Genomic DNA, 18,608 nt, shown 5'->3' with positions numbered 1-18,608 from the left:
GTGTGCCTATTTTCCAAATGGATCAATATTGTCTGGATTTGTGTTTTAATAGAAGTAGCAGCAATATCAGAGGGGAGAATGAAACAATGATTCTAGGAAGGGAGAAGTATCATGTGAGAATGAAAATATGGATCTGTGTTATTGGGTTTGGCATCGGGGTTGGACCAAGCATTTTCTATGAAAATCTACAAGCACTTTCTCCTTATCAGAAAAGTACCTTGCTTGGTGCTTCAAAAGATAAATGACTATTTAGTTTAGGAGGTTTGCTCATAATTGCAAACCATAGCAGCTGTTATTGGAACATCCTGAGCCCCTTTTGGACCATTGTAGAAGAGGGAGGAAGAGGGGTGAAAGTGATTGCTGCTGAGGGCACCTATGATGACAATGAGTATTTGTCCTGACTTTTGACACTGCAAAGTGATTGGAGCTTTAGGCAAGTAGTGCTTTACTCCAATTGTCTTTTCAGATTTTTTTTCTGAAGCTATTTGACCCCTTTGCTGCCTCAGGCCAGCTGCTCTTTCACATCCACCTGGAAGGGACTTTAAAATATGCACAGAATTGAACAAAACAGTAACCATTCATTAGTGTCCCTTAACAACATATTTATTTGGAGAGGTAAACCACTTATTTAGAAAGGTAAACAAACCCTTGGGCTTAGTGGATCCTAAATGCTAATTTAAAAATCTGAACTCATTTCCATCCCTTATCACTTAAAATGAATTGCTAACCTGAATGATAATAAAACCTTTTTTTCTTGTAACAGTTGGAGGCATCTATACTGTGATTCAGACAAAGGCCAAAACAACAGCAGATGAATGGGGAGACAACTATTTTCTGATAGGTCCATATTTTGAGCATAATATGAAGACTCAGGTGGAACAGTGTGAACCTGTAAATGATGCCGTCAGAAGAGCAGTGGACGCAATGAATAAGCATGGCTGCCAGGTAAAGGAACTGACACTTTGCTTGGCAATTCTCAGTAGACTTATGGGAAAAAAGACTGCAATTAACATGAACTCAGAAGACCATTCACCTACTTAGGGAAAAAGCAGATTTGTAAGAAAGATGATGAACTTGCCTTTAAATGGATTCCATTTGAGACACCTGCTGAAAACTAAGGAGGAAGGATAATTGGTTTGGAGTTCAGCAGAAGCTATAGGGTAAACATGTTTTTGAGGAAGTCATTAGTACATAAATCGAAGTCATGGGTGTTGGTAAAATTATTCAATGGAAATGTATAGATTTGAACAAAAGTTTTCAGCCAAACCTTGTGGAATGTTAGCATGTTAGGCCATCTACATTACAAGAGGCTAGAGATTGCAAATGTAGAAGCAAAGCTAACGATGTAGAACCAAGGATATTCAAATCTTAATCCTCAAAAGCTGTGACTATGTTACCTTTTATAGCAAATGGAATATTGCAGATGTGATTAAGTTAAAGATTTTGGGAAGGGGAGATAATCCTGAACCATCTAGGTGGGCCCAATGTAAACATAAGGGTCCTCATAAGAGGGAGGCCTTGGAATTAGAATCAGGCAGGAGGTGTAACAATGAAACCAGAGGCTGGAGGGATGTACTTTGTAGATGAAGGAAGAGGCCACAAGGAATGTAGGTGGCCTATAGAAGTAGGAAAAGGCAAGAAAATAGATTTTTCCCTGGAGACTACAGATGGACTGTGGCTCTGTCAACATGCTGATTTTAGTGCATTTTGGACTACTGACTTCAATATCTGTAAGATAATAGATCTGTTTTAAGCCTCTAAGCTTGAGGAAATTTGTTGCAGCTACAACAGGAATCGTGATGTCAAGTCAAGGGAGGAGAGAATTTTAAGTATGAAGAAGGGATTAAGTCAACAAAGGTTTGATCTAGGGTCTGCTGGGTTTGGTAATATTTGGGCCTTTGGTAACACGGAGGAGTGCAGTTTTAGAGGAGAAAGGAAGGTTAAATCACATTTCAGTTGGTTAAGGAATAAGTAAGGGGTCAGAAAAAAGACACAGAAGTTGTGATTATGAAATGTTTCTATGAAGAAGAAATATAATAAAGTAGTTGCAGAATGACATGGTTTTGAGAATTGGTGTTTTATTAAATATGAGTAAGACCTGAGCGTATTTATTTGCAAAAAGGAAATACCTAGCAGACAAGGAGAAGCTGAAAGCTCAGCATAAATGGAGGATTGAAGAGAGTAAAGTCGCCGAGAATGGGAACGGGAACAAGATCCAAAGCAACACTGAAAGAATAATATTTCACTTGTCTTACTCAAACAGTAAAAAAGGGTAAATGCGAATACTAGAGACAAGTTAATGAAGAATTCAAGACAATCTTACCCAATGATTTTGATGATCTTCCTGATGGAGAAGTTAAAGGTCATTTTATTAAGAGGCAAGTGTAGAAACTAGGGAAGTTCAAGAAAGAAGTCGTTCAAGATGTTCAAGGAATTTTTGGACATATTTGAGATGTACTCATGACTTTGTAGTGGCACAAATACACACAGCTGTGACTCTGTGCAGGCGCAGTCTGCAGTCTGAGTGACAGTGCAGGAAGTAGAATAGATGAAGATCCAGTGTTGTTTCGTTTCAGCATTCATGCAAATGGGTCAAGGTGGTAATTGTGAAAGTGATTGAATTAATAGTTTAATTGATGGCCATTGCATTGGAATAGATAGAAAAAGAAGGAAAGTAAGCAAAGCCAGAAAGAAGATGATATTGTAGGACAAAATGGAGGGTTATAGGAACTGGAGGTCTTAAAGGGGAGAAAGAAAAATATGTACACTGGGAAAAACAGAGTGACAGAAATGGAAGTACAAGAGTTGTCACTGGGTAACAGAGTGCCACAGGGGAATATTTTAGAGGAGAAACAATTTGGGATTTGACAAGAAAAGAATGCAATCATGATCTGAAATTAAAATTTCAGTAGCTGAAATTATGTGGACATGAAAGTCTTTTAAGTCCGTAAGGTCAAGTAACCATGAGATTAAGTGTGCAGGATAAAACATCTGGACTTTGAAGTTGCTTAGGATAAGGTCAAAACATAACCTTATCTTTGCTGAACAAGGAAAGGTAATATTTGTGGATAGCATACATTTTAAAGGTGTTTTATGTAAATAATGAACAAGGCTTTAAAAGCTTCAGCAGAATTTTAAAAAGCAGTAACTTTCCTTCCTACTCATCCCAGGAATATAGTTTCTGGGGGTGAAAAAAGGCAAAGCCTTCACTTGAGTTGCTGTGTGGGTAGTGGTGTCTAGGAGGTGCATGCAAAGTTTAAGGAGCGGAATGTATAATTTACAAGGGAACTTGAGATCCCAAAGAGTACCAGGAAAACACTTCTTAGTGAAGGCAGCATAGAGAATGTTAGAAATGTGACAGAACAATGCCTGTTGTACTATCAGAATGCAAGTAAATGAGATGTTAGAAGGGGCTTGCATTTGAAGTTCTTGTAAAGAAAGAGGTAGATGAGAAACACAATGAAACTGACTGGTCTCAAGACTACATGGATTTCTAGTGTAGGGATATTTTCATGTTGCAGCCATGAACGGACTGGAGATCAATACCAGCTAGCTTACATTCTCTATTTGTATGCTAGTCTCAATCCTTCTTTATGATCTTAGCTCACTGTATCATGTGGCACATATTACACAGTGAGTAAATATTATATAATAATATTGCATGTTATTCACAGCGTATAAATAGATGAAGCAATAAATTTCCCAAGGAGAAAAAGTGTTGAAAAGTTGTTTGGGGCTCAGGAAAATTTCATCTTAAAAGGAAACAGTGGCGTGATAAACACTAAGTTATAATGGAAACAACAGAAACATAATGAGGGTCTTTCAAGGTTGACCAAGGAAAGAGCATCCCCACACATGCCTGGACCCCATGGTAGAAACTGATCAAATTTGGCTTCAGAGCCCCGCAAAATTCAGCCATGGGTGGAATCATAATTGCCAGTATGTAAGCAATATGAATATATTTTATTTTCTAGAGAAGCCTGGATTCATATTTAAAGAGACTCTTAGCCTCTGCTGAGTTCCAGAAAGGATTGGAAGTAGTTTATGAGGTTGTATACCATGTAATAAGAGAATAAACACACATGAAAAAAATTAAGACAAAAGAACAAGTAAATTACTGTAGGAATATGGAGACAAAAAGGAAGTTAAAACTTGAATATGTAAGTGATGATATACATACAACTGGAAAAAATAAGAGAGCTAATTCTTTAAAACTTGCACAAGATAAGACATTTAGGAATCAAAGTCAACTTGAAGAATGTAATAGAATTATACTTTGAGCTGCTAGATTAAAGAGATAATGTATCCAGGGCAATGTGTTTAGTTAAACCTCTGGCAGCAACCATACTGGGAATCATTTTGTGTCACTTTTTTGATAGTAAGATAAATCATACTGGTCTATAGAAATAGCTTTTTCTGGCAGGGCGCGGTGGCTCAAGCCTGTAATCCCAGCACTTTGGGAGGCCGAGGCGGGTGGATCACGAGGTCAAGTGTTCAAAACCAGCCTGGCCAAGAAATAGCTTTTTCTGGCAGGGCGCGGTGGCTCAAGCCTGTAATCCCAGCACTTTGGGAGGCCGAGGCGGGTGGATCATGAGGTCAAGAGATCGAGACCGTCCTGGTCAACATGGTGAAACCCCGTCTCTACTAAAAATACAAAAAATTAGCTGGGCATGGTGGTGTGTGCCTGTAATCCCAGCTACTCAGGAGGCTGAGGCAGGAGAATTGCCTGAACCCAGGAGGCGGAGGTTGCGGTGAGCCGAGATGGCGCCATTGCACTCCAGCCTGGGTAACATGAGTGAAACTCCGTCTCAAAAAAAAAAAAAAAAAAAAGAAATAGCTTTTTCTTCTAGCAGGAAATATTGTTAGTCCTGTTGCATAAAACAAAATAAGCAACACTGGAGACATTATATCTAAATGCCCCGATTTTCAGAGATACAAAGCACTTCATGGCTCTTTCATAAAAGCAGAGACTATAATATTAAACCCTATAAGCTCAAGGTCACAAGAGAGTGACTAGAGATAGATGAACAGAGATTACATGATCTAGATACATTGTTTTAAAATTTAATGACGAGCAGGAATTCGGAGGCTCTAGACGAATGGATGCATGCCTATTCCAGCTTGAGGCTCAAAAAGCAGAGGTTATATGTTATCAATATTCTTTTCTAAGTAGCTCGTTTAATCTGCTATTGAGTACTACATAAAGTTTATATCCTCAGAGTGCAAATACATTGTCCTGTCTTGCATGACTTAATATCACTACATGGCTATGTGTTCTTTATATGACAGGTGCATTTTGGAAGATGGCTGATAGAAGGAAGTCCTTATGTGGTACTTTTTGACATAGGCTATTCAGCTTGGAATCTGGACAGGTGGAAGGGTGACCTCTGGGAAGCTTGCAGTGTTGGCATTCCTTATCATGACCGAGAAGCCAATGATATGCTGATATTTGGATCTTTAACTGCCTGGTTCTTGAAAGAGGTATGGTTTATTATACAGTGATACAACAGAGGAGCTGCGCAACTGCTTTCAGTGCTCAAAAATGATCCCATGAGTTTTAGATGAAGCAAATTTTGACATGATGCCATTATGGCTTGTCCTAATACAGTTTACAGAAATCTGAGGAAATATTCAGCATTCTGCAAATTAAATGCCAGACTTTGGAACAAAGTATTAATGATACTTATTTCTATTTACCTCATGTCAAATTTAAATGGCATGATGAATATAAAACATCCAATTATATTTGCCCGATATACAGATGATAATCAATATATATGCAAAAATAACTTATGAAGTATAGAATCTTAAGCATAGCAAATAGTTTAATAAGCTATTTGTTTAATAAGCTTTCCAGGTGGTTCTGATGGGCACTACATGTGATAACCACTGTTTTAGGTTAACTCTCCAACCTTCCCAATTCTCTGCTCAGCCTTCTTGAATTCCAGTGTTTTGCTATTGTCTCCATTAAGGAAATGAACTCTCATCGTGGAGCCAGTGTGAATGTTAATATTTTGTAAGGGCAAAACAACCTGTCTCTTTGTAAGGCAAAGAGACGGTTGCCCACCTGATTTGGAATTAGAGCCCGGGTGAAATTAGACCCCAATCTTCAGTGTGTTACAAAGCTGCTATTTGATTCTAAGCACTTTTTTACCAGCCTCTTTCTCTCTAATTCCACATTCTGAATAATATATCAGTTAATTTTTTTTGGCTTCAAGAAAAAGAAAACCCAAATAAGCTGAATTTAAAACATAGAATAATTTATTATTTAGTTTAAAATGATGTAATGGCATTTTATCTTTGTTTCTCAAAATCAAATATGTGAATATACGCATGAAAATCATTGTTTGCTTTTAGAGTTTTCAAGTCATTGAAAATCCAAGTAATTGTTTATTAGAAAAGAATAATATTATAAAAGTCCTTTTTTCTTCATATGCATTTTTTTTCATTATCAGATTGTTATATACTTTTGGACAACATTTGCTTTTTCATAATTGGGCCACTACAAATATAGAATATATTTTCAAGTCTCTTTCTGGCAGTTCCTTTAGCAAATATCAAAATGTACACAATAAATAAACACACGTCGTGTCAATTAAAAAAAATTTTAAGTAGTTTTTTAAAAATAAGCTTATAAGTGAGTAGTCCCAATTGATCCAGCTGTTCAGTGATATCTTTAAGAATTTATTTATTCATCTGGTAAATCAATATTTTTTGAGTTTATTTTACATTTATCCCATTTGTTAATATTAATTACCTATCATTAATATTAGTATTTATTCTTTTGTGCATATAGAAAAAATCAGACCCATCACTGAAACAGAGGATTAAGACATAAAAATATGTGGGGTTAATGAACATGCCACTGAATCCTGTACTTTCTTTGCTAAATATTCATGCTTTACATTTAGACTATTTTAAATTGCAAAAGAATTTATTGACACCATAACTCCACTTATGATGTGGACCATGATCACAATCAAGCTTCATTAACAACTTTTCTGAATGCTTTTTTTTTTTTTTTCTGGTGTAGGTGACAGATCATGCAGATGGCAAACATGTCATTGCCCAATTCCATGAATGGCAGGCTGGAATTGGACTGATCCTTTCTCGAGCCAGAAAACTTCCTATTGCCACAATATTTACAACCCACGCCACACTACTTGGGCGGTATCTCTGTGCAGCAAATATTGATTTCTACAACCATCTTGATAAGGTGAATATTCCTTCCTCCTTCCTTCTTACTCACCCTTCTTTCAGATCACTGAAGCTGAAGGGTATTGATCTGTACATTTCATCTGCCAACCAGATGGCAGAAATGCCCTTTTAGCTGATCAATATTCATGACAAAGCTTCCCTTGGGTTGACAGACAGCTCATAGAGTTCAACTTTGTTCAGAGTACACTAGAGTATAGAGGTGAGAGGCCTGATTTCTGTCCCACTTTGGAACCATGGATCTGAAGGGATGTGACTGGGGCAAAGACACGGTGTAGGTGCAAGGCTGGGCCCTTGTTCTAGCCTAAGGCTATGGAAGTGCTGTGAATACCCTGGATCTACACACAGCTCTGAGTGGCAGGTAGAGAGCTGGGATTTGAGACATACAAACTTGCACCATGAGCTTTCATTCCTCTACTTCATCTATCCTCCAAGTAAACATTTGATTAAAAGCCATATTATAGGTTGATAGGTCAGTTTTTCACTGTAACTTTGCAATGAATGCGTAGGGGGCATTTTTGTGGGATCAGGTAAAACAGAAGTTATTGGAAATAGGGATATGGGTCCTTGGTGAACAACAAATTATTTTTGCTCATCGTAGCAGATTACCTGATTCTATGACCTGCCAAAATCACTGTTTTGATTTATTTTTTCTATTTTTCATATGTCAATTTAGATTAATAAAAGTATGTATTTTATACCCTCATGTTAATAATATTAACAAAGCATTTGAGTAATGTAAATTCAGGGGTTTTGCAGATTTGATATCTATATTAACAATCAAATCTATTTAGCACTCTAAGGTTCAGTTTCACTATCAGGAAAACTAGGAAGTTAGAAAGTTGATTTTTAGATTTCCTGGGTTAAAGACTTCTAGGATTCTATAAAACAGAGTGTGTGTGTGCATGTAATACATAAATAATACTCAAATAATGCTACTGAAAAGTTATACTACTATCTCAAAGACAGAGCACAAGAAAGTCCTTTCTGAAAAACGTTAACATCTGTAAAGCAATGAGGGGTCCTGATGAGCCGTTCCCTATAAAAAGGTCAGCCTAATCTAAAGGTCAAACTAGAAACATAAGCTGTAGATTTAAAATAAAGTCACCAAGGAATTCAGAAAGCCTGGGAAGTGGGAGGTTCTTAGCGGTATACAGTAATGGTGGACTAATAAGGGCAAACCAGTGATCTGTGAGAAGCTGATAAGCTCAACAGCCGTGTTTCCTGGAGAGGAGTGCACTTTGACTTTAGTGAAAGAAAATGTTAGAGTGGCAGATTGAAGATTTCACTTCGGAATTCTTGAATCTTACATAGTAATCATTAATTTTAAAAGCTACTAATAATATACATAGGATGTGCTTATTTGGTTTTAAGGAAGAAATGCATTATAGTATATGCTATATATTACAATTTTACCCTTTCTGGCAGTGTTTGTCATACTTTCTTCAGATATAATCATATAGCTCCCTAGTTTAAAGTTCCTCACTGGTTGAGATAGTTAAGTGTAGTCAGACCCCTGCCCATCTTTCTAGTAAAATGTTCTATCTAGCAGAATGGCTAGTAGACAACAAGCAGTCAAGAACTAACTTTTGGGTTAAATTCATAAACATTTTTCACAACAGAAGCCCCCATGCTCACACTAAGTCTAGAATTTGGGTGATACATAAGAATACCAAATCACATATGTGAGAAGTTTTTAAAAATTCAGTAAAAAGAGTAAGTCATAGTTTAATCTTTGATGCAGGAACCAGGATGTTTCAATACATTCTGACATGGACAAATAAAACTAGGGCAAATATGAGAATAAGAATAAAATTATGTTTTGTAAAATCAGAAATATTAGAACACTTTTACTCAAATTACTGCTAACTGAAAACAATTTTTGTTAGGAGCCAGTTACAAAAACTCTAATGCTGGTTTAAGTTCTTAGTAAAATTTATTATTTAAAATAACATTTTAATCATTTTCGGTCAGCATATGAAATTTCTGAGAACCTCTAAGAATACGTCTCCACACTTATTTTTATGATTTTCTTTTTTATTATTATTATACTTTAAGTTCTGGGGTACATGTGCAGAACGTGCAGGTTTGTTACACAGGTATACATGTGCCATGGTAGTTTGCTGCCTCCATCATCCCGTCGTCTACATTAGGTATTTCTCCTAATGCTATCCCTCCCCTAACTTCCCACCCCTTGCTATTCCTCCCCTAGTCCCCTATCCCCCAAGAGGCCCCGGTGTGTGATATTCCCCTCCTTGTGTCCATGTGTTCTCATTGTTCCACGCCCACTTATGAGTGAGAACGTGCAGTGTTCCAAACTCATTTTTTAAAGTTCAGTCATTGATCAATTATCCCCTCAACTCTAATAGCTATGTAACAAATGCTTTTTTTCCCCTAAAGCCTTTAGTTTTCTTATGTTTTGGCTCTTTCTTTTCTTAATAGTAACAGAATTTCCTAGACGGAAATCTGAGGACAGTGCCATGTGGGATTAGAAAATGGGGAAGGAATCTTTGGACAATTATTTGGTGAATTTAAACTATTTCTTCTGATCAAGTTTTGAGCTGTCAATTTCAATTATGTGGTTACCCACATCTGTCACTAGACTGTGTTTTATTGATTAAAATGTATTTTACTGATTTTTTGTTTTTCTATATGCATTATCCAGAATTCAGTAAAAAAATTATGAGCTATATTAAAATGCAAGAAAGGAAAACCCATTGTCAAAAGACCAGGTCCAGATATGTCCTATGTTGGAATTATTGTACAGAGATTTTAAAATACAATCATAAATATGTGGAAAAGTGGACAATAACATGTGTAAATGGATAGGGTTTCTGTAAATCCACAGCTATGGCCATATATACTACAGGCCTAAAAGATATGGGCACCCCATAGGAGAAGAGAAAGGCAGAAGCATGCACACATACCTGACTTCCCCGGACCTCTGATGAGATCGCCAGCCTCCTGCTATCCTCCCGCTGTGTTTATGTATGCTCAGCCCACGCATTTAGGAAATCTATCTTCCCATCTCTAAATGTCCAAATGTTAAATGCTATCTTATCTGTGTCATATTATTCTCTACGACAACAATAATAATTAATAATAACAATGGCTAAATTTATTGAGCACTTTCCCTATGCCGGGTACTTTTCTAAGCCTTTGACATTTGTTATCTGAGTTGAAATTCACAAAAATACTCAATGGGATGGAAAATATTCCTTACTTCTTTCCAGTTATTTTTCTTAAACATTGGTTCTGTTTTTACCACATCTCTAAATGAACACTTTCAGAGTGGGCTTTCTTGTTTTCAGGACAAAAGCAAAATTCCTAGGCTCATCCTCAGGGATTTCAGTGATCTGGCCCTATTATGTCTGACCAGCCTCTGTCTCTTACATTCTACACCCAATGCTACAGTCACATCAGACATTCTGCTATTTTCTTCACATGCCATAGCATTTTCTATACTTGTTCTTTAGGGCAACTTGTATTTCGGCTAAAAACAACTTTCCCAGAATTAAACTTTCATGTCTCAGTTCAAATGCCATTTTATTCATCCAACCAATCTGGAGATACAAAGATGAATAAGTCTTGGTCTTTGCACTTGAAAGTCTTACATCTGTAAAGGTGGTACTGACTACCCTTATTGTGTAGTATGAGATACTTTTGCCTACCTTCAGCCAGAGTGAATCAGTGCTGCTCTGATCCTATCACTTATTCAGACACATACCCATTTTATTTCTGCCTGTTTTTTTTTTTTAACCCATTTTTTCCATTAAGGTAATAGAGATGCATAAATTGCTTAAAAAAAAAATGTTGGTTAAATGAGAGATTTGTTTTCACGAATTAGACCGGCCACATAGAGCTTTTAAGAAAACTTCTGCTGATCCAAGCATGTCATATACGACCTAAGTTAAACATTTTCAGAGAAATGATTGCAAATATTACGGTTGTGAAAGAATGGTCTAGGACCTTTCTTGTCCTAAGCATGAGATTTCTCTAATGGGTCTCTTTTTTGCATTTTTCTCTCTACGTTGCCATAATTATTGGGACTAACTTGTTGATAGCGTTAAAGTCTAAATGATATAAAAACAGACGAATACAAGACTGTGTTCATTCATCAGTCAGGCTGATTAGGGATCAAATTAGGGTTCTACTAAGATTCTTAATAGGAATGTGACCTTGGACAAGTTTTTTGACCTCTAAAAGGTTCAATTTCTCTCTCCATAAAATGAAGATAAAATATGTGTCTCAGTAGTTTATAAGGATTCAATATGTTACTGTGCTTAGTGGACTGCTTGACACTTGTGCTGAAGAGCCACTAACGATCTTTATTATGAAAAGCACTCTACTTCTATAATGTCAGAAGCTTTATGTACTTTTTGTCTTAGACACTGCTAGTTTCATATGCAGCTATGTGAGACATTACATTCAGTAACCAAGTGAAATGGCAAAAGCCCACAACTGTTGCCAATTATTTGAGTGATTGTTGGGAATTTGACTTTTTTTTAAGTTAAGCTACCCAGAATTATAGATGATTGCATAATCTAGCACACTGTCTAACTGGAGTAACTATACACTCCTTGAGTCTAAAGGGGACGTTCTATAACCAAGGAGAAGCATTTGTCTTTCTCTTTTTCAGGTTCCCTTTCAGTGAATTAAGCATTGTAATAATTATTCTTATTTTTGATGTCAAGTTTAATGTTAACTTTGTTTTATTGTTTAATGGGAAAATATGTTAAGGACTTTGGGGAAAGCTATTAACTCAGTAATCCAAGATCTAGAATAACTAACAGTGTAATTCAAATGTTAAAAATTCAAGAATTTTATGTGATTACAGCAAGATAGAAATATCATTTACTTAGGGAGTTAAATAGCAGCTTAGAAGGAGAAATGGAGTAAACAATGCCTTTTAAAGTGTAAGTCCTTATGTATATTCTAGTAATGGGTTTAATTCAAGTTTCTATTACTTTTTTTTTTTTTGCGGTCTTAAAATTTTACATAGCCTTGAGGTAAGCCAATTGGTGAAATGTGTGATTTTTGTTTTGCTTGTATAGAAGGCCATGTGTTAGCAAAGGTGTGTTTGTTTTTGTTTTTCACAGTTTAACATAGACAAAGAGGCTGGGGAAAGGCAGATTTACCACCGATACTGCATGGAGCGAGCCTCCGTTCATTGCGCTCACGTGTTCACCACCGTTTCTGAAATAACAGCAATAGAGGCCGAACACATGCTGAAGAGAAAGCCTGGTAATTATTATCCCTGAATCGCCTATCTTTCAGTTCCAAACGACATTAGACTATGAGGATTTTGTTTTTTAACCGTGAAGTAGTAATTTGCGGAAAAATTGCATTCAGTTACCATGCAGCTCTTTACATGTATTTTAATTCTCAATTTCAGTAGGTTTGCCGGGAAACCAACACAAAGCCATGTCTGGAACATGGTTAAGTGTTCAATCTGTGCTTGTTGAATAAATGAGCTGTGCTTGAAATGCCCTCGGTATGATCTGGGTTGTCATAATGGGTTGGCATGTGTAAGGAAGCTCAGGTGACTCTAGTCTTTTAAGAAAATAGCCAAGAAAATAGAAATTTGTGTGAGACTATCCTAGTCCTACCTACATCTTGTAACATTGCCTCATTGGTGCTGTGTTGGTAGAAACGTGTTGTTTATCTATCTCCAGATTCCTTGCAAATTTTTCTGGGAACTATCCACAGACCCAACCAGAGCTTGCATAGATGAACTCATGCTCGTAAGACATGGCCCCGTCACCTGGCCACAGCTGATTGGCCCAAAGGAAGACACCTAATATAAGCTGAGCAATCAGAATGCTCCCATTCAAATGAGTCTCTGCATGCACTGTCATGTAATAGAAAGTCAGCTTTGAGCTGTTGGTAGTGTTCATTTTTCTATTCTGCTGCACTGGTTGCAAAGATTAAACTACACTGAATTGCTGTAAGAAGAAAAAACAGACTGAGAGAGAGAACTCTTTATGCTCTCCACAGTGATCTCGACCACTTTTCAAAACCATTCCTGATGTTCAGCTAAATCTTTGCCATGAGACACTCTGGCAACCTATTAATAAATTCCTTATATTATGCTTAAGCCAGGACTAGTAGATTTATATTACTTGCAACCAAACCATCCTAATAAATATATCCTCCTTGCTTAACTCCTGTGGTCTTATCTCTAGTTGTCCTTATTTCACATAACAGATTCTGTAGAGGAGGTATTTTGAGGTACTAGATTATAAAAGGCAAGACAAGATAGAAGAAGAATCCGAGTAATTTGAATAGTGGCAGCATTAAGAAAGAGCCTATGGTATTCTTTTTTCTTTCCAAGGATTCTCTCAGAGTCACTTGTATTCTTACTCTCATTCTTTTGGGAGTTTATTCCAACAATTTGCTCATTTCTCTCTTGGATCTTCCTTTTTCCTGTCTACAGTATCTTTCTGAGCTCACAAAAATGCTTTCTTTGTTTTTGCCTATTTTAAAGTGAAAATTTCTCTTGAGGTTGCTATCCTGCCAAATGTCATACCATCTCCTCCTTTCTCCTTTCACCAAATTCAGGGTCATCTAATATTTTTTATTTTTCTTTATATTCCCTAGCATTTAAAGGTGATGAACATCTTTTTCTTTTTCTTTCCATGACACGGCACATTCTAATTTCTTTTAAGTATAATCTTTTCTGGTGCCTCTAATCATTTTTCTACTTTCTTTTACTTTTCAAAATGGGCATTCTCCAAGATTGTATTCTGGGTCCTGCTTTCTCTATTTTCTTAAATTTTTGTTTTCTTAAGAATGTAGCTACAGACTAGTGGTCAAAGCATGAGCTTTGTGCTAAACTGCCTGTATTCAGTATCAAAAATGATTTTGTGTTGAATGTACGTTACTAGCTGTGTGACATTATAAAGGTTACTTAAGCTCTCTGTACCTTATCTGCATAATGTAGATAATAATTCTTTCTTTTATCTAGAAACGTTGCAATGACTCGAAAAGTTAACATGTGGAAAAAACAGCTCAGTGACTGGTCCATTGCAAAGATTTATAAAATATCGACAGTTATTGTTTTGCATGGATCACTGTCTAGATTTCCCCCAAGTTCTCATCTATTACCAAGTGCCTTCAAGCTAGCTTTACCTGAAAGTTCTACCAGAAACCATAAACACTGCAATCTAGTCTGTTTCCGATTGGCAGTAGAATCATGTGGTGGTTCTGATGGAAATTGTGAAATCTCTGAACATTTTGTGGTTCAAGAAGGTCAATGGACTTTTAATAGATCATTAAACATGTAAACCTTCCCAAGAGCATTTTGAAAAAAAAAAGGATCACATAGTGTAACTATGACTTTATAGTCCTCAGTTTTTCTTGAAGTCCTGCCCGATTAAAAGTTTAACTACAGCCATTACTTTTAATGCTGAGGGCACAGCTACAGAGCAAGAGACAAATGTTGGCTGGGACAAAAACATGCATGGGACAAGATATTTTTCAAAATATCACTATATACTCATTGGCAAAAGCCCATATTTATTACTGTATCATTATACGTTTGCCATAAATTTGATTTAAAATAATTTAGGATGTTGAAAAGATGATGTTTTCTTTAAGATATTGGGAAGAAGACAGTATTATACATTTACTAATTACAGATGCATAACTGAATACCACATGTGCCTTAAATGTCCTATGTTGCTTTAAAAAAGTTTGTAATTTTCCCTTTAATATAGTCATTAATAGTATTACAATTATTGATTTTTGAGCCTGTGCTGATGCTTTAACATAAATTCTAGCTAATGCCATCTTTTAGTCAACGTTTTTCCTTTGTGTTGGCATTGCCTAACGTCAGAAAGGTGGGTAACATTGACATTGTCTTCTCTTTGGGAATAAATACAGAAAATTAGTGACCAATGTTGCTTCCAGGGAAAGGAATAAATTGGGAAACAGAAGTGGAAAGGAAGTTTTTCAAGGTGTATATTTTGATTTTTAAAAAATTTAAATGATATGAGCATATAACTTATATACACTAATTGTGTAGTAATTCATGTACTTATGTGAACTAGACTAAATTAAATAATCAAATTAATTTAACTAATTCATGAGATTAAATTTAGAGCAATGCCAACTACAGAGTGGAATGTCTCACAAGTTGAAGATAGTCTTTGCTAGTATAGTAAATATTGAGAGAATCCTTTTAAACACAATTTGTAATGACTAGATTCTATGTAAGTATTTTTGCTCTAGAGATAAAGTTACAATTTTAATTATGTCACTGTGTAAAAGTGTCCATATAATCTTTATCCATCAATGAGGCATACAAACATGTTTTAAACCTTATTTCTTAAGCCATGTAGGCAGTGATGTGCTCAAACCAGCTCGTGCTGGTTCACAAGAACCAATTGCAATATCTATATATAATATGTACATATATATTATATATATTTGATCTTTTTTTGAAACAATTTAGAAAATTCCTGAGAATTACAATCCCTAATAAATATATATACATTACATATGTGTGTATATATATATATGTGTGTGTGTGTGTGTGTATATATTGCATGGATGGAAATACTGTAATAGTGTTACTGCACTTTTCTTCCCAACTCTGCATTTACATTGGTAGCTTGAAATCGGTCATGATGGGAATATTTGCACCTTGAAGAAAGGCAAATACTAAAATAATCTCTCTCTCTCTCTCTCTCTCCCATTCTCTTCTCTCTCTTTTCCTCCCCCTGTCTCTCTTTTTCTCTTTTTTTCCTCGAGTACCCTTTGTTAAATTTTACCAGCATACAACTGCACATAGGCATGCACGTGTGAGATTATTCTGTCATAAATGTGGATATTAGAAGACCTCATTGGCCTAACTCTTTAGGCTAATAAATAGACAATTTCAGGACACAGATTTTTTTTTTGTAATTGTTTGTGAAGCACTTTAGAAAATTCCTGAGGATTAAATCCATGAGAAGCTGGTATTCACATACATTCTCACCTTCTATAACTTTTTGCATGGTACAGTTGTATGACACCACTGCGTTAGAAGAGTGGAGATCCCTGAGCCAGGCTCCTTTGGTTCTAAATCCAGCCTCTGTTACTTTGTAGTTATTTGAGTTTAGGCAAATGACTTAATATTCTGCAGGCCGACTTCCTCATCTTTAAAATGGGGACAATGAAAACAATTTACCACATAGGGATTTTTAAAAATTATTATATTTCAAATATAATAGGGTCTGGCACAAGGTGAGCCTTACATAACTGCTGTAGAAAGATACATGTTAAGATGTAATCGTCATACTATACTAATCACACTGTATAGTTCATTTAGGAATTATTCGCAGGAACGCTTTCACTGGAAACTTTGGCTACCTAAGATTGATGCTACTGTGGCCATATGTGTAAAATGGTATAACAATGTCAGATTACTTAATAAAAACCCATAAAAATCCATAAGTTCTTATTAATCACAAAACATGAGCAAAATACCTGGGTTGATTTGGTGGAACCATGTCAACAGAATAGCCAGTTAGCTGTAAAAGATTCTCTTTTTTTGAGATGGAGTCTCACTCTGTCATCCAGGCTGAAGTGCAGTGGCACAATCTTGGCTCACTGCAATATTCGCCTCCTGGGTTCGAGGGAGTCTCCTGCCTCAGCCTCCCCAGTAGCTGGGACTACAGGCATGCACCACCACACTTGACTGTTTGTGTCTTTAGTAGAGACAGGGTGTCACCATGTTGGCCAGGCTGGAAAAGACCCTTAAACTTACAAAAATCTTCATAGGTCTGTGCTAATTTTTTTTTAACATAACTCCTTCTTTCTTGCTTGTTACTAAATGTGATAAACCATGTATTCAACTCAGTAGGTAGTTTCCATGATGCTCTGAGTGGTCCCGCTCTTTCTTGTCACAGACCAATATTTGGAAAATCAAGAATGTCTTCCTGCTTAAGCAACAAAATCTCCTGGGAAGAATGAATCAGTGGATATTAGAAATAAGAAATTATAGGGCCGGGCGTGGTGGCTCAAGCCTGTAATCCCAGCACTTTGGGAGGCCGAGGCGGGTGGATCATGAGATCAAAAGATTGAGACCATCCTGGTCAACATGGTGAAACCCCGTCTCTACTAAAAATACAAAAATTAGCTGGGCATGGTGGCGCGTGCCTGTAATCCCAGCTACTCAGGAGGCTGAGGCAGGAGAATTGCCTGAACCCAGGAGGCGGAGGTTGCGGTGAGCCGAGATCGCGCCGTTGCACTCCAGCCTGGGTAACAAGAGCAAAACTCCGTCTCAAAAAAAAAAAGAAATAAGAAATTATAAATAAGAATAGAAATTAGAAGAGGTTGTCTTTCCAGTTTTCTAAATGCACAAAAGGTGTCCTATACACCTGTGGAAAACAAGATGGCTGGAGGTCGTTTAGAGCCGGAGTTAAAGTAACAGTACGTAGGAGCAGGCTGCATGGATTCTGCTTCAACTTACCAGCCGTGTGTCCTTGGACAGGGTCTTTAAACAACTCTGTGCCTGAGTTTCCACCTCTGAAAATGCAGATAAGAGCACTTACTACATTGGTTTGTTGAGGAAATGGAGTTACACTGTAAACCTTTAGAGCAACTCCTGATGCACAGTAAATAATCAATAAAAGAAAACTGTAATAACAATTATTATTGCTATTGATTAACCTGTCTCATTGTACCAGTCCCTCATTGTTATTTTGGTCAGGTATTTCTGATTTCCTATTTCAATCAAAAGATCAAATTTGTTGTAAATTTTATGAAATTTTTTATGAACCGGAAGTTTTATACATTTTAAATTTTATGGTAATTGGAAACTAGAAATGTTAGTAAACATCGGACTTTATAGATTTAAAGATACTTTTTTTTATAATGGTGCCCTCTTTGAAAAGAGAAATTTCATAATAATTTTATTCTGCTTTTCTAGATGTAGTTACTCCAAATGGCTTGAATGTTAAGAAATTTTCAGCAGTGCATGAGTTTCAAAATCTACATGCCATGTACAAGGCCAGAATCCAAGATTTCGTTCGAGGTCATTTCTATGGGTATGATTTTCTTTATTTTAAAAAAAGTAGCATCAGATATGAGGGATCATTGGTAGGGAGAAAACAGACTTGTAATAGTAAATGTTTATCTTTCCAGCCCCTTTGTACTTTAACAGAATTCGTGTGTACGTTTCATTGCGGTTGCTGTATTTCATTTGAAACTGTCTTGTTTTATTTTAGTCACCTCGACTTTGATCTTGAAAAGGCTTTGTTCCTTTTCATTGCTGGGAGGTATGAGTTTTCAAACAAAGGAGCTGACATCTTCCTAGAATCCTTATCCAGGCTAAATTTCCTGCTGAGGGTAAGAAAGATCTAGGACATGATATAATACTTTTGTAGGGAGAAATTTCTTCTGTGGGA

General features: G+C 36.4%; 1 protein-coding gene across 2 annotated transcripts in view; it reads left to right on the top strand.

The window, feature by feature from the left end:
- GYS2 (glycogen synthase 2) overlaps positions 1 to 18,608 on the top strand; it is a 57,495-nt gene that overhangs the window by 14,756 nt on the left and 24,131 nt on the right. For both annotated transcript variants that reach the window (XM_017522955.2, XM_037736489.1), the window contains exons 2-7: positions 764 to 945; positions 5,290 to 5,481; positions 7,034 to 7,216; positions 12,315 to 12,459; positions 18,131 to 18,248; positions 18,429 to 18,549. In XM_017522955.2, coding sequence (XP_017378444.1) covers positions 764 to 945; positions 5,290 to 5,481; positions 7,034 to 7,216; positions 12,315 to 12,459; positions 18,131 to 18,248; positions 18,429 to 18,549 — 941 coding nt within the window. The remainder of the gene's footprint in view (positions 1 to 763; positions 946 to 5,289; positions 5,482 to 7,033; positions 7,217 to 12,314; positions 12,460 to 18,130; positions 18,249 to 18,428; positions 18,550 to 18,608) is intronic.

This window comes from Cebus imitator, unplaced genomic scaffold (genome assembly GCF_001604975.1).
Source record: "Cebus imitator isolate Cc_AM_T3 unplaced genomic scaffold, Cebus_imitator-1.0 Scaffold25, whole genome shotgun sequence".
NCBI classification, from domain to species: Eukaryota; Metazoa; Chordata; class Mammalia; order Primates; family Cebidae; genus Cebus; species Cebus imitator.
The sequence above is the reverse complement of the archived record's forward strand: the minus strand, read 5'-3'. Positions and strand labels throughout refer to the sequence as shown.